This window comes from Lissotriton helveticus, chromosome 2_2 (assembly GCF_964261635.1).
Source record: "Lissotriton helveticus chromosome 2_2, aLisHel1.1, whole genome shotgun sequence".
Taxonomy (NCBI): Eukaryota; Metazoa; Chordata; class Amphibia; order Caudata; family Salamandridae; genus Lissotriton; species Lissotriton helveticus.
This window is the reverse complement of record NC_136060.1, coordinates 337,768,573-337,782,932: the sequence shown is the minus strand read 5'-3', so window position 1 is coordinate 337,782,932 and position 14,360 is coordinate 337,768,573. Positions and strand designations below refer to the sequence as shown.

The 14,360-nt window shown below is 43.9% G+C and overlaps 1 protein-coding gene across 3 annotated transcripts in view; it reads left to right on the top strand.

Annotated features, from left to right (window-relative positions):
- Positions 1–14,360, top strand: part of EVC2 (EvC ciliary complex subunit 2) — a 526,400-nt gene that overhangs the window by 56,366 nt on the left and 455,674 nt on the right. For all 3 annotated transcript variants that reach the window (XM_078678486.1, XM_078678485.1, XM_078678484.1), the window contains exons 3-4: positions 3,255–3,400; positions 13,372–13,434. In XM_078678486.1, coding sequence (XP_078534612.1) covers positions 3,255–3,400; positions 13,372–13,434 — 209 coding nt within the window. The remainder of the gene's footprint in view (positions 1–3,254; positions 3,401–13,371; positions 13,435–14,360) is intronic.

The following is a 14,360-nucleotide window of genomic DNA, read 5'->3' as shown; positions in this document are numbered from 1 at the left end:
TGCCGCGTACAGTGGTAGCGCCCACCTCCTCGGTAGTTGTGCACAGTGCAGCCAGGCCACTGCCATAGTCTCTGGATCCTGCTTGATGCCTTCCTGCTCCGCAGCAATGCTTGCTGTCTGCCACTGCACAGTGTGTCTCATCGCCTGCGCGGGTACTGGATACCTGTATGCAGCACCAGGCAACTCTTATTGATTCCTGGTCAGACTATAAGGGAGATCTGCATTCAAGGACATGGAGTCGGTGATAATGCCCCATCTCCATTGACGGGCGATATAGGGTTAGTGCATGTACAGTCAGCCCTAGATCATGCTGATGCCCTCATTTCACTGGTGGGCAGGATATGGAGGGGCAATGCATGCACAAAGGTAGGGACACATTGTGGTGATGCTTCATCTAGTCTATAAGTAGCCTACAAATGGAAACTGCGTGCAAAGAGACAGAGACAGCATGTTTTGATGCCACCTCTCCTGTCCAGTAGAGGAGCATGGAGACTGATTCAAGCTGTGCTGATGGTACTTTAACTTCATGGAAACTATGCTGCTGTCAAGTTTGCTGATGCTGTGTGCGCACTCTTCTGGTAAATAAGGTACTTTTAGCATGCAGGTTTTCCAAAGAGTGTTAATATTAGCACATTAGCAGGAAATGCTTCATTTGCATCTGAAAGGCTGTCTTTGCCATCCCACCCACTGGGCTGTTTAACTCTGTGACTGCCTACAAGGAAAAAGAAGCATTTGCAAAGTAATAGGCCTCACATTTGCAAGAGTTTGAGCTATTGGCATTCTAAATGACCATGCCTTATACTTGCGTTTTGAAAGCCTGCAAGCGGTGAGTAAACACTCACTTTGTACTTGTAGTCCTTGCTTACAAGAAGCAAGGCTGGCAGTAAAAGAGGCGCAGTTACTGTCAGCCTTGCTTCTCGTAAGTAATGACTACAAGTACAAAGTGCATTTTATGCACCGCTTGCAGGTTTTCAAACCCAAAACACATAAATAAAAGGCGTTGTCATTTACAATGCCAATAGTTCAAATGCTCACAAATGCGAAACCTATTGCATTGCAAATGCTTGGGATGACAAGTTATCTCTGGGGAACTACGTTATAACATTCTCCGGCACTGGCTTTGCACTGTTATGTGGTCTCAGGAAGGTGTTTCCTGTTGTACCCAAGTAAGCCAAATCGCTCATTTTACACAGTCTTATACTTAGATTGGACTACTGTAATTCTTTATTACTTGGATCCTTGGAGTATCTCATCAATGGAGTGCAGAGAGTTCAAGTGGCTGGTGCTAAACTTTCTCTAAATGGATCTCGCCAGTCCTTGGCATAGAGTGCTTTAAAGGACCTGCACTGATTGCCAATTAGGCAGAGAATAACTTTCAAAGCCATGTGCATTGTGCATAAGGCCAAACGTGGCAAAGGTCCAGTGCTGTTTCATTGCAAGTATATACTCCGGAGAGACCTCTCTGTTTGAGTATGCAAGCCCGGTCTGCGTGAACAAATTTCACAAGAAGCGACAAGGGCATAGTGCCATTACTGTTCAGACTGGCCAGCTGTGGAATAAACTGCCTTCTCCTCTTAGAACAGCTACAAAGCTTTAAAGACCTGGCTGTTCCCCAAGTAACTGGTCATGTTCGTGTTTCATGTTAGTGTTTCTTTCGAGGGTCCAGTAGTATTGTGTGTATCTCTCTTGCTCTTTGCTCCAGGATACCAGCATGGTGACAGTTGCACTTTATAAATATGCATAATAATAATAAGGTATTGCAAATGTACTGTATTCAAACTTGACACTCCACTTCTATGAACCAGAGCCCACTTGCGCCATGATAAAGTGGTTAGAATCATTCTACAAAACCCCAAATAAAATAAAATTGCAGCAAGATGGGAACACATACACACCTAGTACAGTCTAGGTAAAACCATTGTTATGTTATGACATGCAGATTTGCAGAGTGCACTATCACCCAGGAAGCTATCCTGGCACTGAGCAGGTGTGAGTCTAGCAAAATGTAGGTCCTAGTGGGACTACTCAAACAGCTAAGTCTTCAGCTAATGGTGGAATTTAAGAAGTGAGCAGCAGCCTCTTATATGCAGCTGCAGGTTGTTCACTCTTTTTGAGCAATGTACAAGCCTTGGCCTCTGGATCTAGTTTTCCATATGCACGGGATGTATACAAGCAGCTTCAGATGGTTGTTCTTCAATGGGCCATTTTAGTCATACAGGTATTAATCTTAATCTTGATCTGGGTACTGGGCGTCTTGTTGTTGGGGGCGAGAATGAGCTGTGTGGCATAAGAGAAGACCTTTAAGTCATGAGAGCAGATGATGCTGACTAGTGATCATGTAAGCATTGAAGAGGGTCGGTCTTAGGAAGGATCCTCACAGAACTCCACAGATGAGGTCATAGATATCCTAGGCGTATGGTGCCAGGTTAACAGACTGGTTCTTTCCAGTCAGGAAGGAGCAGATCCATTGGAGTGCGTGTTCTTTGATTCCTGTGCCATATAGGAGTTGGATGAGAATGGGGTGGGATAGGTCCAGAAGGATGGGGGCGCAGAGTCTCCTCCATCTAGAGATTCATGCGATGTCATCCATGCTGGGCATGTGGTCAGTTTACATCCTATGGTTGGGTCTTAAGCTAGACTTAGTGGTGTAGAGGAAGTGGCGATTATTGAGGTAGCCAGTGAGACGTCTGTTGATGATTTTCTCTAAGATCTTAGCCGTGAATGGCAGCAGGGATATCGGGCCACTGCAACTGTTTGTTATATTGAATAGTCGGACGGATATATCACCCCTTTATAAGAAGGGCTTTAAAAAAATCACATTACTCAAATAGTAGCAGTCATTCTGAATAGACACACAAAATCTTGATCACACCAAAATACTTAATGACCGATAAGTTTACGAAAATATTTTCCATGCTTTTTACGATGGAGCTTTACATGTGCATGTATATAAAAAATCACATCGCACAAAGCTGTAGAAGTATATTTTGAATAGTCAATTAATTTACCAATCTTAAAATGCATACCTTTTACCTTAACGCTGGTGGCACACATACTGAGAGCATACCTATAATTCACTACATTCTTTACAATTGTCAGTGACTCCAGCCTGAAATGATTGCCCGTCCTACTGTTTAGTTTTTCAATGCATTATTTGTACGACTTGGAAATGAATTGGATTTGGCTTATTGTTGAATACCAAACTTTTTCTTATGTGTTTAAGTTATTTTTATTATTGTACTGACTTTTGTTAGGAAGAGGCAATGCACCTGAAGTTCTACATCTACCACTGACATCTGCAGCATCAGACAGAATTTGGAGCCATTCACTCTTTAGTAATATTCAATTTTGGACGAAGAAGTTTGTTGTCAAACGAGAGTCCATCATAAACAACCAACCGGTAAGACATATACATTGTTAATGCACTCTTACTTCCATGAATGATTAAATGATGATGTTTTGTTTATAGCTTTTATATATTTAATTAAAATGAAATGTTTCAGAATTGTATGTCTAGAATCTACAGTTGACACAGAAATGTAATACATTTATGTGGTACACCTGGGAGCTTGCACCCTGGAACATACTTCCACCTTGGAGGTGGTGCATGATTATAATGGTTTATTGCTAGGTCAATAAAGTTTGCAAAGTAGACTGAGAACGATCAAGAAACAAAGCAGCCAGAGTTTTCTCTCCCATTTAGACATTTGGTGACCAGGCTTGTCTCTACTCCCAGTGGGCATCTGCTGGTGTTAGCATACTCAACCTCCAACATACCCCACAGTCTGCCACAGTACAAGAAGCATGTCTTATGGTGCAATAACAGGGAGGGTATTGTGTATTAATCAGTCACATTAAATAATTTTACTGTCTAGTAGGCAAGTTGTCTAAGGCTGGTTTTTGATGGTTGTCGGGTAATTCATAACTGACCTATGACTCTGATGGCATGACCTATGTGTCTTAATGAGTAATTTCGCTTTAGTAGTTTGAAGTGTGATTTTGAATGTTTCTGAATTCCAGTAGCTAATCTGTATTTTCCTGTTGTACACATTAGCCCTCCTTGACTCCATCGCCCTTACTTATAGGATGGTGCTCTGAAAGAGTGTGCCTTAAAGATCAAGGATGGAATTGTTATACAAGCGCTTTCCTTGTAATGTCCCCGAAAAGCTGGTATGCTGTTAAACCACAGTGCATTGGGATTTAGACGTGGTGTTCAGTATCGATGCTAAATCCAGCAAGAAGAAGTTCAGGGCGTCCAAAACCTTGTTAGAAATCAAAGAAGTCTGGAATCCAGTATACTAAGAATGGCAAATGCACAAAGTCCGGGATTAGAACCAGAGGAGGTCAACTGTGAAAGGGAACTTACTTCTTTTGTTGTGGAGACATGATACACCGTGTGAACTGCGCAGAAAGATAAAGGGCACACTAACACCTGGGTTTGAACTACACCTTCAGCCCTCAATGTTGCTCTCTAGGATGTAAGAGTGGACAACAAATCAGACACACCTAAAGTTAGCAACAATAGTCCTGAAGAGGAGGTTAACTGCATGAGTAGATTACAAGAATTACTGTAGCGCTGGCATGAACAGGTATCTGAGGGGGTGAAATAAGATTTGCTACCAGGCAAGCAATGTTTGAAAGGCAAGTTGCTGTTGTTTAAACTCTTGAAAAATAAGGCACTTTTCTGCTGAATGAACCATACCATTGCATGTTGAACGATACTATAAGGTGTGAAAAAAATGGAGTACATATTTCTCAACAGTCACAACGCAAATAACTGTGTCCGAGAAAGTAAAGTCCTTAAAGAGGAGGGTTGAGACAATTGTTTCTTGTTACCCAGCTCAGTGATACCCCTATTATCAGCCTCACAAGGATGGAAAGCTGAGTAGGCCCACCGGGATTCGAATCTGTGACCAGGAGTTCAAACACATATGAGTTAGTCCACATTAGTCCACTGAGCCAACAACCTGGACTCAGAAGCGCTTGCATTCGTAACTGAAACCTCTTCTTCCAACAGGAGTCAGGATTATTCTGCATGTTGCTCCATGAAACAGGAGGCCAACCACTTGAGCTTTGGATACCAGCGTCAATCCCTGGAGACGAGCAGGTTTCGGGATTCTCAGATTCCTTGAATCCTTTATTAAACCCTCTTCATCCAGCAGAAGTCAGGAATCTACTCCCAGATGAATCAGTGCATGTCTGATTGGTTTGGGTAATCCGAATATTTCCCGTATGCAGCTGTATCGCTATGCTCTATTATCTCTGTGAGCATGCCAGGAAACGTAAGCTACCCAAAACTTATGGTGTGTAACAATTTAGCCTGCGTGACTATTCGGATCCCCTCAGCCATAGGACTCTGTAGTTTGTGATGGAGTTTGGTTAAGGCAAATGCAGTTTTGGTTGCTTTTTATTCCCAGCCTTTCTGTTCAAGAAGGATGTGCCCGTGTCTGACAGCTAGATGCTGAGATGGTTGTATTTGCATGTCGTACTTGGGTTTTAGGGGACCTAATGGATGTTTTTGGCTCTTTGGCCAAAGACCAGAACTATATTTTGGAAGAATTTGCGAACAGGGACTTCTTCAATAAAAGGAGTGCAGACACCCAAGACCCTTTTCATCCCAGTTTGAGTATAGTCCAGTAGCACTAAGTCATCCGCGTACTGAATGAGAGGCAATTTGTTTTGGCCTAGTTCCAATAGAAAGATTTTTCCTTTCAGAATTTCCACACCTAAATCAGCTGTTTATTGATTGAACAAGGTGGGTGCAATGACGCATCCCTGCGTCAGGCCTCTGTATATTTTTGCAGTGAGGAATAAAGAGCACAGTGATAGTTTAAAAGCTAGAGAAGTAATAACAATGTTGATTTTGAATAATTGATATAGCACAGACATCGCTCCAAGAAGCAGAAGAGGGCATTTGAAGAGATCATTTTAATAGAGCATCTCTATCATGAGTATGATCCTATTTGAGGTTTTGCTGACACCAGATTATAGAAACTTGAATTTTGGGGTGAGGGAGAAGGTGGGACATGATCATTAGGAGTATACCCTGTGCTGTTCATCTTTTTACATTTTTATATTGACCAATTGCAGATATTTACAATTTAAGTTACAAAAAGATTCTCTCAGATTCACACAAACCTTTGCCGAATCGAGAATCCTCCAAGATGCTCTGAATGCACAACATACATATATTACAATGAGATTTGACCAACGTGTAGTAAAGGCAGCATTTTTACATTTAAAAAAATCTGTAAGGGTGAATTATTCAATAATTCAGGAATAACTGCATGCATTGAAATCTATTGACACATTGCCCTAAGTTTGATGATTACCGAACCTGAACTTTTATGTAGTTATTGGTGAGCTCAAATCTGTTAACGCTTCTGTCAGTGTGGATAACCGAAGTATAATCCCCTATACTACACTAGCCCTGTTTTACAATCCACAGACACACCACCAAGAGCCAGAAGAATGCTAACGTGAACACGAACGGCTTGATTACAAGTTTGGCGGATGGGTTAATCCATCACAAATGTGACGGATATCCCGTCTGCTGTATTATGAGTTACATTATATTCCATTGTATTTAATGGAACTCTTAGTACGGCGTACGGGACATCAGTCACGTTTGTGATGGAGTAACCCGTCCGCCAAACTCGTAATCAGGCCCTAAATGTCAGGGTTTGTGTAGTTTACAAGCATTCTTGACAGTGGTCGATCAGCACAATCCACCAAGCTGTTTTCTTCAATTTATTACACAAAGAAACAATCCAAACCGTGGTTCACTTTTTTGCTTCACCTAAAAAAAAAAAGACGGCGTAAGGAAGGAAAAACGAAGAGCAAAGGTAATGTATAGTGAATATGAAGAACAATATGCTGGGAAGATGAAGAGTGAGACAAGGGCATATGAAAGAGAAAGAATGAGATACATTTACAGGGAAGAGAGAGTGAAACCAAGGCATAGTGAGAAGGAAGTGTTGGGACAGTACATAGGAATGAGGTAGATTGAGGGCAAAGCATAAAGAAGAGTGCTTGGGAGCAAAAGATAAGGAAGGGAAAGTGAAGTCAATGCTTAAGCCAATGAAGAATGGTTCAAATACACAGGAAAGGAAAGAGTTTGAGCATGGGTGGAGGGAAGAGGTAGAGCGAGGGCAATACATAACATTTAGGAGTACTAAAGACTTAGCTTGGGAAGAGGGAGCGTAGAATATAGGCGACTGAGGAGAGTGCACAGTGAACCGTAGAGGGACAAAGGGTACATTTACAGGGGGATCAAGGTAACAGAAGAACATGGGACATTGGGATATGGAGCACTACAGAGAGGACAAAAAAATATGGATAGTGGGGGCTTTACTGATGGGCCATTGTGGAAAAGGACCTCAGTAAGAGGGCAGTGAGCAGCATTACACTGGAACCAGGGAGACAACACAAAGAGGGAAGGTGGACAGAAAGACAAAGGTAAGAACAGTGGGTAGCATTACACACATTGCAGTAACATCCAGCACCATGTCAAACTTTGTTAACGTATCTTACTGCAGCAGCGATGGGGCCCAAGCTAAAGGCAGGCTCATTGTGAGCACCACAACCAGCTTAGCTTGTAACAACCTGGCTGCCATGCCAAAGGAGGGCGTCATGTTAAGCACGCATGAAGCCTGAGAATAGCATTGGGAGTACTGTCATCAAACAAACATTGGACTTCTTTAAAGGCCAAGACATTGACTTGAAGGCTCTGCAGGGTGCTGATGTGCCACTCGTAGCCAATGCAATCCTTCACAAATGGTGCATCCTCGTTGCACCTCGTTTTGGCACTCGGCAGTTACGATCACTGCAGTGATGAATGCTGCTATGGACGACAGACACAGGCTGCCCCAATCACCTCTATTCACTGGTAGGTTGTTACTCTCTGCCATTGACAACTCACGCTCTGTCGTTGCCTCTCTGGTGTGGCTACAACATGTTGAAGGTGCACAGTGCATTATACCAATTGAGCACCAGTGTTGTTATAAAAACATGATGCAATCCAGGAAGCGAATCACTACACACTGACCATTGACCAGGGTTTCACTTTACATATATGGATGCTGCTCAACGGCCAGAACTGGGGAACCAGGTTCAAATCTTGCATCGGCTCAACATCCTCCGATTCTAAGCAAATCACTTAATCTCTCCCTGTGGCTACCAAAAATGGTGTCCTTGTCCAATGTAACTGAAGCTCATGTAAAGAGCTCCAATACCTTCGGGACGAGTTCGAGCTATATATAATTGCAAACACAAATATTACAGTAAAGATATAGTAAACATCAAAATATTAAATAACAGTACAAAATACAAGTTGCATGTTTAGATGAAACTTAAATGAAGCTTTGGAAGACAGAGCTTAAATAGCTGAAAGTCGAAACAGATTAGTAATAGTCCTTATGTCTTCAGGAATTTGGCTTCAGAGTTTGGGTGATAGGCACGAGAAGACTTGACTGACAGTTCCTTTTTTTTGTTGTTGCTGTTAGCCTTTCTTTCCCTCTTGTTTCTCCTTGAGTTACAGAGTGTTGTGCCCGAACAATGGAAGAGCAATAGACAAAGCAATGCACTTGCCAGGGAATGGAAAGCAAACTTAAAACAAGCATTTACAATGCAATAGGTCTCGGGTTAATTAAGTTTGAGCTATTGGCATTGCTAAATATTGCAATACCAACTGCAACAAAAGTCTATAAATTGTTGGCCAAACAAATGTGTATTTATTTTTGTAGCAATTGTGGAATGCTGCGCTTTAGATGAATATGTTTAAAAGTAAAGTGCGCCATACTGCGATTCCTACAATAGTTAATTGTGGATGCGTTAACAAATTATGTGTGCACTGATGGCTGGTGGTGTGTGTGCCTGTAGAAATTGTGCACTAATGGCTGGTGGGGTGTGTTCCTGGTGGAAGTGTGCACTGCTGGCTGGTGGTGTGTGTGCCTGGTGGAAGCGTGCACTGACGGCTGGTGGTGTGTGCCTGGTGAAAGCATTCACTGACTGCTGGTGGTGTGTGTGCCTGGTGAAAGCGTGCACTGACGGCTGGTGGTGTGTGTGCCTGGTGAAAGCGTGCACTGGCGGCTGGTGGTGTGTGCCAGGTGGAAGTGTGCACTGACGTCTGGTGGTGTTTGTGCCCTGCTAAAGTGTGCACTGACGGCTGGAAGAGTGTGCCTGCTGAAAACGTGCACCGCCTACAGCACCACTCAACCCCCAATGCCTACATCACCACTCAATCCCCAAACGCCTACAGCACCGCTCAACTCCCAACGCCTACAGCACCGCTCAATGCCTACATCACCACTCAATCCCCACCGCGTACAGCACCACTCAATCCCCAACGGGTAGAGCACCACTCAATCCCCAACGCGTACAGCACCACTCAATCCCCAATGCGTACAGCACCACTCAATCCCCACCGCATACAGCACCACTTAACCCGCAACGCCTACATCACTACTCCACCTGGCAACGGCTACATCACCACTCAACCCGCAACTTCTACAGCACCACTCAATCCCCACCGTGTACAGCACCACTCAACCTGCAACACATACAGCACCACTCAAACCCCACCGCGTACAGCACCACTCAAACCCCACCGCGTACAGCACCACTCAATCACCACCACGTACAGCACCACTCAACCCGCAACGCCTACATCACCACTCAACCCGCAACGCCTACAGCACCACTCAACCCGCAACGCCTATAGCACCACTCAATCCCCACCGTGTACAGCACCACTCAACCTGCAACACATACAGCACCACTCAACCTACAACGCCTACATCACCACTCAAACCTGTATGGCCTACATCACCACTCAATCCGCACCGCGTATTGCACCACTCAACCCGCAACGCCTACATCACCACTCAACCCGCAACGACTACAGCACCACTCAATCCCCACCGGATACAGCACCACTCAACCCGCAACGCCTACATCACCACTCAACCCGCAACGCCTACATCACCACTCAACCCGCAACACCTACATCACCACTCAACCCGCAACGCCTACATCACCACTCAACCCGCAACGCCTACATCACCACTCAACCCGCAACGGCTACATCACCACTCAACCCGTCCAAGGGGTGGTGCTAAATTAACCTTCTAAGGAATTACCTGGATTGATTTAAAATATGTTCATTATAAAGGTTAGCTGATAGGAAGAGGAACGTATGCCCCTATAACTTCTGTTCTGCCCCCCTCAATCTAGCTGAGGTGCACCCCTTGAAAATCCTAGAATGGCTGTGCAGGAAGCCCCTGTCCCTTCCTTCAGAACACGACCCCCTGTGGTCCCAAACATAATTTAAATTTTCGCTCCTCGAATAGTAATTGTTTAAACTGCTGCTCTTCCGCTTGCAGTGTGCGAAATCGCATCTTTTATTTTTGCAGGTTTTGTAGAATTTTGAAAACATGCACATTTATGTGAAAATATGTTTTAAGTGTAAACTATGGTTTGCCAGCATTTCACTTTAATTTGTTCATACACTACGCACAAAATCTCACAAAGAATCCGAGGAAGAGATTGGTTGGAGAAGAAAATGTTTCTCAGTAAGACCTTTATCTGTTCCCCCGAGGCAAAAACACAAATTCCATAATGCTAAATTCCACATTTCAGGCACTTGGAAAATGTTACCGGCATTTTTTTAATTTCACTCCAACGGGCCTCTATGGTTAGTCAATGCAAGAAGCTGTTGAGTGAATGTGTGCTTTAGCAATACGAAAAATAAATAAACTAACAATAAAGTACATTTCGATGCTCTTAGAAGCGAAGGGAATTGGTTTTGCAGAGCACAAGTTACTAATACTGATATAATGCATTTATATCCTTCCAACGTACATTCCGTGTACTCATGGACACTTTCTTATTCTCTGGACCCCATTAGCCCCCCCAAGACTAAAGGTTGGTCACGTGCTAACAGACAAAAATTACATCGGCCATGAGCCCAGGGAGGTCAGTATTCGAGTTGACGCACACCTAAATGCAATTAAGACAAGCATTAGATAAGTTATTTATTTTTACTTTTGCCCGTACCGTAAATTAAAATATCTACCGTTGTCATGTAAGGTACATTTTGCTAAATAAAACGCCCTTCAAATGTTCCAAAACGGTAGCGAATTAGGCTATGTATACAGTTGCTTCTGTTCTATCCTCTTTCTGCTTCACATAGAGTGTAATCACGCAACTAAAACAGTCAAGTAGGATTAATGCCACAATAAAGTGTATTGATACCAAAAACTACATTTCCCGGCTTTCTCTAGTTTCGTTGTCCATGCAAGCTTCCCCAGCTCACGGGGAGGATGGGACGGCAGAATGTATCCGAGTCGTGATTGGTCCACTGCTATTTACACCTTGCTTCCATTGACGGCAGCTGCCTGACGCCCCTCTGGGTAGGCTACACCGTAAGATCCGGCCGTGGGAGGGGAAGAGACCCGTGTGTGTCAGGCTGGGCGCTTGTACCTATGGAGGACGCCGAGGGGACTGTGGCAGGGGCGCTGGTCGGAGACTTTCATGGTGACGTGGAGATCATCGAGGTGTTGGAGCTGAATGACGACGACCCGGACCCGGGTACTGAGGGGGCGCAGTGGGGTCAGGGGTACAAGATGTGCTGTCTGGACTTAGGGGCTCCTTCTAGGGGAGAGGGTCTCTATGTGTGTGTGTGCGTGCGTGTGTGTATGTGCGGCGGGGGGTACTGTATGTGTGTGCGAGTGTGTGTATGCGCGGCGGGGGGGCTGTATGTGTGTGTGTGCGTGCGTGTGTGTCTGCTTCCAAGGAGCCATGGGAGACAGGAAGCGCGCATGACCTGATCCGTTTACGCGCGCATGCACATCACTTGTCGCCTGTCTCCCTTGACTCCTTGAAAGCAAAAATGATTGCAATAGAGTCTCGGAGCGACGATCGGTTCGCGATCGGTTCGCAGTCCGAGACCTAAAAACAGGCCAGTACATCACGGAGAGCATGAAAGAGTGGGCCAATGAACAATATAAAATGAAGCATCACTCTTAAGAAAAGCATAGGGAGTGAATATCCTAGAAGGATGGCTCAAAAGACCACTCTCACTCCGCAGTAATTTTGAACTTTGTTATGAGCCAAGTTCGAGTACTTATGTGATTGATTTTCCCATTACTTCACTTTTCATGCTCTTGTCAGGTTCTCAACCAGTATGGATATTCAGCTATGTGCCACACCGCGGTACTGGTGCTGGACCACGCTAGGTGCAGTTACACCGTCTACCTTCTGATGAATGTGTAATTACGAAGGAGATATCCCCTGCTCTCAACCACGAGGCCTGTAGTTTAATATGACTGGTTCTAACCGATCTGAACGAGGGACTGGTAGTGTTTTAATAATTCCCTTCTTTGTGCATGTTTTGACTGGATACCAGAACTAGGGAGTCCAGTCCTGATACCTAGAAGAAGACCTTAGACCTTTTTAGGCTGTTGTATAGGTCGAAACATGTTGGTAACTGATGGATACAAAATGGGCAGGTGAATCATTGTACTTCACCATAATACCAGTTTCTAGTGTTTTTAAAGGATACCAGAGGTACTCACTAATAAAGAAAATCTTTGAGTGTACCCCTAGGTATTTTTAACTATACTTGGCTCAAAGAGGACCTGAGTATTTGTCTTGAAACAAGATTTATAAAATCTCTCAGGGCATCTTTCTCACTCAGTTGAGTCTGCTGGAGTAGCATTGTTCCTACCCCAGTGTGAGAGGTCGCCAATGATGAAGCATGTCTTGATACATTAAGGTTGAGACGACCTCTCAAATATCTTTTGATGACCCTATCTGCTTAAGTCTGAACTGTAAATTAGCAGTGGTGACAATACAATACACAAGTATTTTTTTGTGTTGATCTGTTAGCTAGGAGGACATTTACCTCCAATACTAAAGTCGGTCACATTTTTAAATTGAGTACCAATTACATTTACAATCTGTTCTTTGTTTAAACATTTCTATATAAACAGTTCTCATTATTCATGCTTCTGCAGCAGCGAAAACAGTATTACTGAACAAAGTAGTCTTTGACTAGGTGAGGTGTAGAATTGTATATTATAGTATGATGTTTATGTCGAGTGACATGTCTATTAATATTGTAAAGTAAAGATTGATTGTTTGTGCTCCAGAAATTGTTGTTTCTTTTCACTTGAGAAGCGTATAGATTATTTCACCGCTTGTATTACATTTGGCATCATGTGTCTGTTTACTTTCCTCTCAAAAATAGGATATGTTCTCATCACGAAAGTTTTAAATGTCAAGTAATCCAATACAAATGATTTGAATCCTTCCTTCATTAAGAGTGGTTTGTTTCTTCCGTTTTACTTAATGAGCTACTATTTTTTACAGCGTGCAGACACGATAAGGACTTTAACATCTGACCATGGCCTAACCTTTGAGAAATGTGCAGTGGTGAGTTTAACTTTGCTTTTACTAAATCACACAAATATTTGCTTTATATTTTTGGACTTGTTCGCTGCATTCTGCCCAACCTCAATAAAAAAATTACTGTTATGTTCACCTCCCACCTAAAAGAATGCGTTAGTAGACTTTTCAACAAATTCACAGTACTTTAGGTACGCATGTTTTGGAACAGTATCACAAATCTGATTGGTTGCTTAAAAAACAAGCATTGACAAAGCCATTTGGTTTGACTTTAATTTGCCAACGATGTGAAGATATGCACAAATGCTGTTTATTGTAGAGGGGCGGGGCCTGAAAGTCACTAGGCTGCAGCAGCGCTAAATTAAAGACACAAGACTATCGCTTTCACTCTCATGGCCAGAAGACCCAGAGCGGTCTCCGGCCGTTTATTGATCCCCTCGGGTCGAGCCCGCCCCGAGGGGTGTATGGATGAATGAAAACTCCAACATTGTAGTAGAGGGCCCGGGTGGCTCTCTGCATCCCTCCTTTCTTTCGTTCCAGACCACCATGTCCTCCCAGTTCATGGAGACGTATATACAAAGTCGTACAGTTTCTCACTTGGCGCAGGATTCGGCCGGAGACCATATTTCTGGCTCTGGGAACTGGAACCGGCCAGAGCACTGGACGGAAGACTCTCGGACGACTCAGTTGCTGTGTCTTGATGGGTTGACCTGGCAGCGTCTGCACCACCTTGGCTTGCTCGCCGGGGTGTCTCCAGTGATGAACTCCCCATGCTGGGTGAGGCAGGAGGGGAGGAGCTTGGTAGTGTATTTGTCGCGAAGTGAACATAAGTTAACTAACCTCCAAAAGCCGGATACAGCTGGAGCGATGAATGATGCTTGCTCTCCTTCTTCCCCTATATGGAACCTCCTGCGAGTACTCAGAAGTCTCAAACAGAATGTACCACACCAGGG